This window comes from Alligator mississippiensis, chromosome 1 (assembly GCF_030867095.1).
Source record: "Alligator mississippiensis isolate rAllMis1 chromosome 1, rAllMis1, whole genome shotgun sequence".
In the NCBI taxonomy this organism is placed as follows: Eukaryota; Metazoa; Chordata; order Crocodylia; family Alligatoridae; genus Alligator; species Alligator mississippiensis.
Window position 1 is genome coordinate 447,683,197 of NC_081824.1, and position 12,162 is coordinate 447,695,358.

The following is a 12,162-nucleotide window of genomic DNA, read 5'->3' on the forward strand; positions in this document are numbered from 1 at the left end:
AAACAAATACTAAATGAGAGAGTGGGTTGGAAGGGGAAAGTAGAAGTGGGGTAGAGGGTAAGAGTGAGACCAGTGTGCATGTTAAGGGGAATATAGAGAGCTGGAAGATTCCTGGGGATGGTTGGCAGAAGGGAGGGCTGTCTCTGTCTGTTGAAACTATTGAGACAGAAACAATCTGGGCTTAGGGCTAGAAGTTGTGTAGAGAATATGAAGACAAAGTTATGCATTCAACGTGGAACTGTCCAGTTTAACTCCCCACCCTCTGATCTTCCTAATGCATGGAACTGTTCTCTTCCCCCTGCACTGTCAGTGTACACTGAGCTGCATAGAAATACAAATGCCAAGTGTTCTGTCCAGTCCCAGGCAAAACTGAACCAGGTTTTTGCCACCCCATTTTAGCTCTTGTTCCCTTGGTCCTCATTAAATCGAACTGTCAAACTCTTGGTGTATTCCTGCTATTGCCAAGTCAGGGGAGCATCCTGCTTGGCAACATACTTAGACATTTTTCACGGACCAGAGAATTCTGAATCGTCTACAGCTAGATTTTTCTTTGCCGCCCAGATGGTGGACAGTCGCAGCACTCTTGCCAGCTGATACCCTGCTCATTGGAAAGCTTCCTTTGACGTTGCTTACTGTGAAAAGAGTTCATATGGAAAAGGTTGCAGGAAAAAAGCAGCACGCAAATAAGCTCTGTGGAGGGTTTAACGTTGACTAGGTAAGTGGTTTCCAGCATGTTAAATTGCTTTGGAGACCATAGGAAGCAGACCAGATGCCCTGCCATACAAGTGCCTACTGCTTTGTAGAAATATGGTTTGCACCTTGGAGGTTAATTATTTACGTAATAAGTGCTAAAGAGTTTACTAAGCCTTTGAATTAAGGCCAAGCAAATTGAGAATCCAAACTTGATAGGAGCTCTTGGACACTACTCAATATGAACACTATCACTAGTGTTTTCCATTAATACTGTGACTTGGCAGAGACTGCTCTAGTAGAAAAAACATACAGGCAGTCCTCAGATTTATGACACAACTGGTTCCTGAAAACTGCGTCTTTTAAGTCGAAATGTTGTAACTCAGAACCAATTTTCTCATAAGAAACAACGTTATAAATGGGGGATTGGTTCCTGAACCGCAGCCTGATACCCTATTTTCACCAAAAATATCCCAGAATTTTGTATTTGATCAATTATAGATGAGTAGTATAGCTACATTAATGTATTTATATTGTAAATAGCAATCATATTGATTTGGAAGGACTTCTTTGAGGTGACTTTGCTGGACTTTTTGAAGGGTTCTTGGCTAGAGTCTTGTCAGGAGTCTTGACTGCAGGTTTTCCTGGAGTTTTACTTCTTTCTTAAAGAAAGTGTCCAAGGAAGTTTGCACAGATGTGCTCCAGGTAGATGAGCACGCAGAGAACTTGTTAGCTGGCATAGCGTTGCATCGGATCAAGCGTTGTAAGTCGAAACTGATATCATAAAGTTGAAACGGTGTCAATTTCTAAACGTAAGTGCAAAATGTAGTAACTCAAAATGTTGTAAGTTGAGGACTGCCTGTACAGCAGTAATCCTTCCAAGGAGAGAGTCAGGTCTGCAGACTATTAGGCAGAATCTAACTCTAGGAAGTGTCGGTCTCTAAAGCTGTGTGTGTGTTTGTGTGTGCGTGTGCATATACCTACATGCAGGCATATACCTACTCTTGTCCTGTGATACATGAAATTAGATATCCTCTTTCTGAATATTCAACACCTGAATATGTGCAAATAACATACCGTGTACACATAAAACCTCAAATATACAAAATCCAATTTTTATTCTTTTGACCACGAGGAAAAAGAGTTTCCAATAGGAAGCCTGGCTTCCATGTATGTGAGAGAAAGCTTTGGAAGCAATAATAAAAAATGACCTTTTAATGTGTAGTCTTGAGCAGTTTTATAAAAGCCCCATAACATTTTGGTTCACAAAGATAAAAACCCATGAATTGAGTAAATTGACTTAATGTTGTTATTCTCTCTGTTTTATCAGTCTCTAGACCCTGTTACTATTGGATACAGTATATGTTGCAATGCTGTAAAATAGCTGAATCTAGTCTATAACACATTTTAAAATTATATCTCTGAATTGTAATCTCTCCTGGAATATGGCAGGCACAGTGTACATTTTTGAACTGCACAGAATTTGCATAAAAGCAGCAGCTACTTATGCACGTCAGACTGGAGGTCAGGTGCTTATGACTCAGTGGATAGATAGATGTGTCTGTCTCTCTGAACACAGATGGAGTTATCTTACAAATGTAGGAGCATGGAGCAAAGCCCAGGGGGAGTGTATTCCTGCACAAAGCAACCACGTCAGAGTAGAACTAATATGCAATCCAATGGGCAGAGATTCTGGTAGCAGCTTTCATGTGATGGGAGCTTGCCTAAGATATAAAAGTACTGACAAGCAGAGAGAGAACAGTACATCCCAAGTGAAGGGCAGCAGTGTGCTGGGGCTCTGTGTGCTTGCTTCATCTACAATAATTACCACGTTCTATTTTGAGACCTGAAGATTGCTTGCACTAAAGAAAGCAAACTATTGATCTTCAAATCTCCCATAGATGGGCTCGCAGTGCAATACTGTAGATAAGTTATTTCTAAACCTGAACAACGCTGCAGCTTATCAGACATGGTTTCTCATTACATCTGGCTCTCTCTCCCATCTTTAGTTAATGCCTTTGAAAAACCAGGTACATCACCCATCAATGGAAGTTTTGAAGGAACTCTTGGAATCCCCAACATCTCGAGTTTCTTTTCCTGGGATAACTACACCCTTGCTGAGTGGCAGCACTTTGTGGGCAGGAGCAGATATGGAGCAGAGTCCCAGAATCTGACAGTGAAAGCCCTGCTGGTTGCGGCATACTCCTTCATCATTGTGTTCTCGCTCTTTGGGAACCTCCTGGTGTGTCACGTCGTGGTCAAGAACAAGAGGATGCAATCTGCCACCAGCCTGTTCATTGTAAATCTGGCCGTGGCAGACATAATGATCACGCTTCTCAATACTCCCTTTACTTTGGTAAGACAAAGCAGCAAAGGTCTCTTCCCTCTACCTTTCCTTTAAAATGTGAACTTTGGTAAGAGCATTACAGAAATGGCTTAGTATGTGAATCTGCTTTCTAGGTGATGACAAAAGGTACCATTATTAAAGATGCAATTTGAGCTTTCAGTGATGCTCAAAGAATTCTTGTCCATTAAACAACCTTTTTTACTCATCCTATTGTTGGCAGTTAAGTTTTTCCTAGTCTGTCTGTCCACTTCCAGTGCATGCATGAATGTTCTGTAGAAATGCTTGTTAGTGATCTTTGCAGTCAATTTAATTAGTCTTTGGCAAATTTAATGTTTTCTCTGATTTTATATGATTGATTTGAAAATATGATGTTAATAATAAAAAGATGCATGGGCTTAAGGCAAAAGACATTGTCAGCACAATATAAGCAACAATAACAGTGCTGTTTAACAGCATCTAGTTACTGTTTCTTCCTTGAAGAGTCTGCAGTACAATAATCCGTTGCAGTCTAATACATAAATAAATATAAAACACAGTATAATTCTCCCTTTTAACAATGGTCAATGATTGTATCCTTCTACATGATTTGGTGAAAAGATATACTAGCTTTGTACCAGCTAAGGGATGCTTGGTGATCTGTGTACCCAGCACAAACGGCTGCAAAGGAGGAAATGACTTACTGACAGTTCTTTAGGTACAAGGGAAATATTCTGAAGGAAGCAAAATAAAAACACCAGAAGTCACTTCACCATAGTGATCTGATGCAGTTGCTGGATCAGTAAGTAGCATCAGAACAGTTGGACTGCCAGATCAGCTCCTGATAGCTCCAATCTGTTTAATGCCCTGTTGCAGGTTTCAGTAATCAAATCATTTAAAGAAGGAAGAGTAGATAAAACAAATAGGATTGTGTTAAACGAGTGATTTTCAACCAGGGTGCTGTAAGATCCTTTTAAAAGTACCAGTGGGTACAAATGCCCACACATGATTCACAACATAAACCCAGAGATTTCAAATAGGAATCCATAGTGTCAAAAATATTCTGAGCTACTGTGTTCTGAGTTTTCCGTGACCAAAGAATTGCTTTAATATTGTTCCATAATCAAAAAATGCCCCAAAACAAAGAACTGACATTTTCTGAAGGGGTGGCTTGAGTCTGAAAAGGTTAAAAATCGCTGTGTTAAACAATTTGTAGCCTGCAAATTCCATCCTTTGGGCAAGGAGGTAGCAATAATGCATGTGACAGGTGCCTCAAAAGCTGATTGTGTTCCATCGTGGGATTATTCCTAGGCTCGTTTTGTGAACAGTACCTGGATCTTCGGGAAACGAATGTGTCACGTCAGTAGGTTTGCACAGTACTGCTCTCTGCACGTCTCTGCCCTAACCCTCACAGCAATTGCAGTGGACAGGCACCAGGTGAGACTGCTCTTAAGTCTTGATGAACTGGAAATGCTTGCTTTAAAGCAATGGCTAAATTGCATCCTCTTTATACCTCAGATCTCAATGAGCATAGTGCCAGGTATGTAATGAAATGCCAGTGTGATGATGTGTTTTTTTTTTTTCTTAACTAGCTCTCAGATATAGCAAAAGCAGTAGTAAATACAATATAGTGGAAGGTAGATGGGACAGTAGAGATGGTCAGAAGCCCAGGGACCTGCCAGATGAAGGAGGGATTTTCTTAAAGGCTTTCCCAATGGAAAATTGAAATTTTCAGCAAAAATAGTGAAACTTTGTAAAACATGTAATTTTGCAAAAAATGCATTTTCTGTCAGAAAATTTTTGAACCAACTCCAAATGTATTGTCCCCCACAATTCTCTGTCTTGCTTATACAGGGAGAATGAATGTGAAAGTTTTGTGTACCTCCCTATTATTTATCCTGTTCAATTAGATCCAACCTGCAAACGGATGCGCAGCTGCGGAGATTATGCCTGCATAGAGCACCTCTGAAGTCGGTGCATTGCCCTAAAGTTGCAAACCCCTGGAAGCACCCTTGCTTACTTTATTCATTTTCCTCAGTGAAAATAGTTCAGTTTATATAATTAATTTCAGCTTCTGTCACTTGAAGTCAGTTGGAGCTGTGTATAGTCACTGGCCATGCAGCACCTGGCCAGTCAATGTGCATGTTTACTGCAGTAATTAAAGCCGGGACAGAAGGTGCAATTTTCAGAAGTTACTGTATATTTCCCACAGGTTATCATGTACCCATTGAAACCTCGCATTTCCACTGCAAAAGGTGTTGTCTACATCTCTGTTATCTGGATCATGGCCACCTGTTTCTCCCTCCCGCATGCTATCTACCAAAAATTATTCACTTTTGAATACAGGTAAGGATGATCCCTACTTGCAGTCTGCAAAACCAGATGCATAGAAATGATAAGTTGGTAGATCATTGAAGGGCAGAGGCTACACTGATCTGTAATTGACCTAGAGACTTGACCTATAATTTGCAGTTTACACTATGGTTGCCTTCCAGTTCTTATTGTATTTGTATTCTATTACTTAGTTTTATTCTTCTTATGATTAGCAAGACAGAGGCACAGCTCCTCATTTGGTAAAAATTGGCCTTGACACCAGCCAGAGTCTCCATTGATTCAAACTACCACTGGGAACCAGAAACTCATGGGTACCGATTTAACTCCTGCTCTGCTTTGTATCTCTCTCTCTGTCTTTGGACAAGTGATTCAGTCTCTCTGTCTCCATTTCCTCTTCTGTAAAATAAGGATGTTAATACCTACCATATATGCTCAGAGATTTGTGCTGAGGATTATGCTTGTGAAGTGTTTTAACAGTAACATTTTTATAAGAGGTACATTTTTATTACAGATGAATTGATGGAAGGCAGAGAGATGTTTATAAGGGCTTTGCACAACTACCAGCTGCATAAAAAAAAAAGCATTTTATAAGTGCACCATAATATCATAAATGACTATGAGAAATTATTCTTTCTTCACTTCTAGGCTACTCCATGGGCCACATCCTCAACTGGTGCAAACTGGCATAATGCCGTTGGACCACATCAATATGCACCACTTGAGGATCTGCCCAACAGTGTTCTGTCACATGTCCTCTCCCTTTCTAATTTATCTCTTATCTGATACCAGGCTAGTTAATTCATTGTCATTGATCCTCTTATTTACAGTGAAGAAGTTATCCGCTGCCTGTGTCTCCCAGATTTCCCTGAACCAGCTGATCTCTTCTGGAAGTATCTGGACCTAACAACCTTCATCTTGCTCTATGTTCTGCCCCTTTTGATCATCTCTGCTGCCTACCTAACAGTGGCCAAGAAGCTTTGGCTGCGCAATGCTATAGGGGATGTGACTACAGAACAGTATTTTGCCCTTCGTAGAAAGAATAAAAAGACCATTAAGATGCTGATGTTGGTAGTTGTCCTCTTTGCTGTTTGCTGGTTCCCATTAAATTGCTATGTCGTCCTCCTTTCCAGCCAGACTATTCACACCAACAATGCCTTATACTTTGCTTTTCACTGGTTTGCAATGAGCAGCACCTGTTACAACCCCTTCATTTACTGCTGGCTCAATGACAATTTCAGGTTGGAACTGAAATCTTTGCTCAACATGTGTCGAAAACCCCCTGGGCCAAAAGAGCACAAGCATCCATCCGTGGTTCCCTCCTATAAAGTAGCCTGGCCAGAAAACAGCAACTGCAAGAAGTTTCAGGTCTCCCACGGGCTTCCCTCAATCTCTAATAGCCAACTGGGGAAGACAGACATCTCTTCAGTTGAACCTATTGTTGCTGTGAGTTAAATGAGGTAACAATATGAGTGGTTGTGGGGGAAGTATCAGGATTCACCAAGAACTGAAGATTTACTACAGGGCACAGACAAAAGTACATTGTAAAAGGCCCCTTTGTGCAGGTAACTCTGACTCACAGGAGGCAATGCACTTCCACCAGAAAGAGTATGCACAACCACATCCAGCCAGAATGAACTCTCACAGAAGAAGTATAAAGGACAGAAATACAAATATCAGTAGGAGTACAATTCTCACAGACGAACTGCTCCCTTTCCGACCTCGAACTCAAGGGAAATCTACCTAATAAAAGATGAGTTTGGGACAAAATTTCATCAGCTGGCTGAACGCTAAGCAGCAAGGACTGAACACTGATATGAACTTTATGGCACTCTACAGTCTACCTGATTCCTGAAATTCTTCCTTCACATTACAGGTGATAATGACCCATCTCCCTTCTGATAGGTCTTGATGTCCCAGTTAACTGTGTGTTTGCTACCCTATAGGAATTTCTCTCCCCATCCAATTTCACAGCTCCCTCAGTTTGTCATCATTGCTGTGCATGCTTCCCTCCCCTGACCTGAATTCATAGACATTAAGGGTTGGAAGGCACCTTGGAGGCTCATTGAGTCCAGCCCCCTGCCCCACGGGCAGGAAGTCAGCAGGGATCATAGGATCCCAGCAAGATAAACATCCAAATGTGTCTTGAAGGCGTTCAAAGTGGGTGCTTGAACCGCCTCCGGCGGCAGTCTATTCCAAACCTTGGGGGCTCGGACAGTGAAGAAATTCTTTCTTTTGTCCAGCCTGAATTGGTCACAGTGGAGTTTGTGACCGTTTGATCTTGTCATCCCTTGGGGTGCTCTGGTGAACAGACATTCCCCCAGATCCTGATGAGCACCCCTAATAAACTTATAGGTGGCCACCAGATCACCCCTGAACCTACACTTTTCCAGGCTGAATAGCCCAGGCTGATGCAGAATGCTTTCCATTCGAAAGCTTGTCTAACTTTATCCCAGCCATGCAGTTGGTCCAATACAAATTATCACCTGCAAAATTCCTTACCTCTGACATCTTTAAAGCAGACTGGCAGAAAATATACATGCAGCTTCCAAATGAAATAAAGACAGTAACCCCCCTGAGGGGGTAGACAACTTTTGTCCAATTGTCTTTCAACTGTTTGGCAACACAGTACCCTCTGGGCTGGATTTTGTTCCATAGAATAGTGCCTAAGCATGATCCTATTCCACCCTGAAAAACCATCAATGCAAAAGGTGATTTGGGTCCATCTCCTCAGTGGCAATGCATAGGGGGTGCACAGGAGTGCACGTACACTCGCTGAGAGCACTGGTGTGCCCCTGACACCCAGCGTTCCCTGCTTAGGCAACAGGTGGGGGGGTGCAGGTGGGAGCGCTGGTGCCCCCCTTAGTGCCAGCCAGGGAGTGGGAGCACCAGAAGAAGTGCCCTGGCTATTCCAGGTTGGCACAATCAGCTGTGGGGGGAACTCCTCCCAGGTTGCTGAATGGCTGCTGGGCGGGGGGGGGAAGTGCTCCTCCTGACTCAGGAGATACCAGTTGCCCATGCATCTCTTTTCACTTTTCTGTGACTCTTGTCTTAAGGAAGGTGTGTTACAAAGACAGATGTACTTAATTTTTTTCCCCAGAGATTTAATTAGAGCAAAATAGGATCTGGCCCTCACTGCATGTGTAATGTGTTATCCATGGATAATGTACTCTGTTAGCCTTAGTTGTAGCCTTTTACCTGTGAGACTTTGTAAGTGTGTGATGCCTACTGTTGAGCCAGGACCATAGCATTGCAACCACGGTCTATATACATCAAAACTTATTCTTAAAAATATTTTGGGGTGAACATACAATTGCTACTGAGACTATTCATCTTTGGTTGCTGGCTTGCATCCAGTCCAGTATAACAGTGATAGAATGATGATACCCTAAAATGGTGGATTGCCTTATTGACCTCTGCAGTGTATTCAGTCATAGTTCATTTCCAAGTCAATGGGTGCATCTAGCAGTGTGCTTTAATGTATTTACTGCACCTTAAAGCATCATGGCAAACAAATGCTAATATGTTAATACACAGTAAAAATAGGCTACTGTGCATTAAGAGTTACGAAAAAGCATGCACTTTTGGTACTGTGCAGTAGGGCAGCCTAATGCACATTTATTTAGTGCCTTACATTAGAGGTACTAAATTTAATGCACATTAGGAAAAGCACATTAATGAATGTGTAGCTGCACCCAGTGAGTATCTGTGTCACAAATCTGTCACCCAAGTTAGCATCCCTCTTGGGAATCATCAGAGAGGTCATAGGTTGGATAGACCCCCAGGGTAGGAGTGAGCATCACTTCCCTCGGAAGTTGGTTCCAGATCCTAGCTGCCCTGACTGTGAAGTAGTGTCTCCTGATGTCTAGCCTGAATCTATTCTCCGTCAACTTATGGCCATTATTCCTTGTTACCCCCGGTAGTGCTCAGGGGAACAGGGACTCTCCCATTGCCTGCTGGTCCCCCTTAGCCAGTTTATAGATGGCTACCAGATCCCCTCTCAGCCTTCTGTTGTGGAGGCTGAACAGGTTCAGGTCTCGTAGCCTCTCCTCATAGGACCTGCCCTGCTGACCCCTGATCATGCTGGTGGCCCTCCTCTGGACCCTCTCGATGCTGGCCACATCCCTCCTGAAGTGCGGTGCCCAGAACTGGATGCAGTACTCCAACTGTGGCCTGACCAGTGTCGCATAGAGGGGGAGGATCACCTCCTTGGACCTGCTCGTGATGCGTCTGTGGATGCACACCAAGGTGCGGTTAGCTTTCCTGATTGCATCCCCACACTGTCAGTCCATGTTCATTTTGGAGTCTCTAATGGCTCCAAGTTCCTTTTCTGCCTCTGTGCTGACAAGAAGGGAGTTCCCTAGCCTGTAGGTGTGCTGCTGGTTCTTCCTCCCTAGGTGCAGTACCTTGTACTCATCAGTATTGAATCCCATCTTATTCTCATCCGCCCACCCCGTCACCTGTCCAGATCCAGTTGCAGCCTGTCCCTCCCTTCTAGCGTGCCCACTTCTCCCCACATCTTAGTGTCATCTGCATATTTGAACAGGGTGCTTTTCACCCCCTCATCCAAGTCGCTGATGAAGATGTTGAACAGTGAGGGCCCGAGGACCAAGCCCTGGGGGACCCCACGGCCCATAGCCCTCCAGGTTGAAAATGACCCATCCACCACCACTCTCTGGATGTGGCCCTCCAGCCAATTGGCAACCTGTCTGACTGTGTAGGCATCGACACCACAATCTCCTAATTTTTTAACTAGAATGGGGTGAGAGACAGTGTGGAAGGCCTTCCTAAAGTCCAGAAAGACTACATCCACTGCGACACCTGCATCCAAGGATTTTGTGACCTGGTCATAGAAGGCCACCAGGTTGGTCTGACAGGACCTGTCTCTAATGAACCCATGTTGGTTGCCCCTAAGCATACACTCCCCTGAAGCTTATACATCATTGTGGTCATGTGGTATCTAATAAATTGTGCAACTTAGCTTTTGAATTTACCTTTGAGTTTTGTTCCCTTGGTACATTTGATCTCAGATAAGAGGCTGGTGGGCTGTGTCTGTCTTCTTTCTACTTAGATGCCTTAGTTCTTGGGAACTGCACACACAGATGTATAGCTTTAAAATTGCAGGACAAATAGTGTTAATAACATCAAGAACAGAAGAGGAACTTTTTCAGCAAGGTGGCCCATGCTGACTGAAAATTTTTGTTGCACAGTGATGAATGCGAGAAAAACGTACACTATATCCTTGCTGGTGTTTTGTTTAGAATCAGGTCTGATTGTGACAGTCAGGATTTCAGCACCTCAAGGTCTAAACCACAGGGAGTATGTTTCTGAGCAGGACAACACAGAAGCCTCCAGAAACTACTTTGCTATTGCACGCAAATTGTTTCCCAAGTGCTCATGCTGGGGTAATCAGCTAGTTATCATTGCTGCATTGCTACTCAAAGGTGCCTCATTCTGCATTAAACTCCCAGCAGTTGACAGTAAGGAGAGAGAGAGAAATGTACTGTTGTTTTTAAATAAGCATTAGAAAGTTTCACTCATGTCCTGTAATTTATATTGTGAAACCATTTCCAGATGCTTTTAACTTGTACAAGTTTTTCATTGCTATGTATTTACAAAGAATAAAGTATAGCTAGCAAATCTGTATACACCACCTTGTGCAGTGCTCTTGCTGTCTAATGCGCCATTCAGATTTACCCAAAGAACCTTGTCTGCCTATGTCCTTAGACCAACATGGCTACAACCAATACCCCATTCTCCTTTGCTCACTCATTTTGAGGTGTTACTCCTCCCTCCCGTGGGATCAAGCATGTTTCCTATTACTCTCAGAACTGAGTGAAAGTCAGGTAACGGTTCGTGTCACTGATCTCCAGAAGGATCTTTTTTTTCCCCTGACCCTGACATCTGCCAACCCTTTCTCCTCCCCTTGACCTGCTATATACCAGTGGCAGGAATCTAGTTTTCAGATGCCATTGTCACATTTAACATTTAACAAAATGTGATGCCAAAATAAAAAATTGGGTTTGTGTGGTTATTTTTGAAGGATGTAGCTCATGGGTCAAATCCTTACCAGGTATAAATAGGTTGGTGCCATTTGATTAAGTTCAACAGCGGGCATGGCTCATAGTCATTAAAACATGTAGTTTGGAGGCTGGGAGAAGAAGGAAACTTCCTGCCCAAGCACATCTCTGTTGCATTGGCAGATAAATTACTGTAAAGACTTTTCCCAGCCCCTGCAAGATCTGTGGTTTATTCTTTTACTGTACTGGAAGTCTAATGAATCAATAAAAGATGAACTCCTCATGGAAAGTGTCTGCCTCTGAGGCACTTTCTCCCCCGTCTTCCCCTGTGAGTGTTACTGTGAGGGACGATGATCCAGGTTGTGGTTCAGGTTTCTTATGCAATCTAGCGGTATTTGGGAAACTGAAAAAAATTATGCCTTGGCTTTCTTAAAGATGTTGCAGTGGTGAGTAGGAAAATGCAAATATCCAAGTGTTTTGGGAGAATCAGCCCTATTCATATTAACAAGGGCCTGAAGGGTTTGTGAGGGATGGAGCCTAGAGTCTTACTAGTAACATGCCCCTCTGATCCTCCAAAATATTTTCACTCATAATTAAGTGCACATCATTCGTGACTTTTGCCAAGCCCAGCCCACTGCAGCTTTTGTTACCACAATCTCATCTGCTGCTTGTGAAGGGCTGATTTATGTTTAGTAACATAAAGGCCAAGATTTCAAGATAAAAAGAAACATTTCTCTGCTCTTGCAAAAAACATCCATGCATGTGAGAGAAAGTTTCCTCTTTTGCATTGTGAATGTA

General features: G+C 42.9%; 1 protein-coding gene across 1 annotated transcript; it reads left to right on the top strand.

Moving 5' to 3' along the window:
• Positions 1–724: 724 nt before the first annotated feature.
• GPR83 (G protein-coupled receptor 83) lies at positions 725–10,994 on the top strand. Its single transcript, XM_006266111.3, has 4 exons — positions 725–3,046; positions 4,325–4,450; positions 5,226–5,359; positions 6,175–10,994. The coding sequence occupies exons 1-4, from the start codon at positions 2,660–2,662 to the stop codon at positions 6,797–6,799; spliced, it is 1,272 nt and encodes a 423-aa protein (XP_006266173.1). The 5' UTR covers positions 725–2,659; the 3' UTR covers positions 6,800–10,994.
• The last annotated feature ends 1,168 nt before the right edge of the window (positions 10,995–12,162 follow it).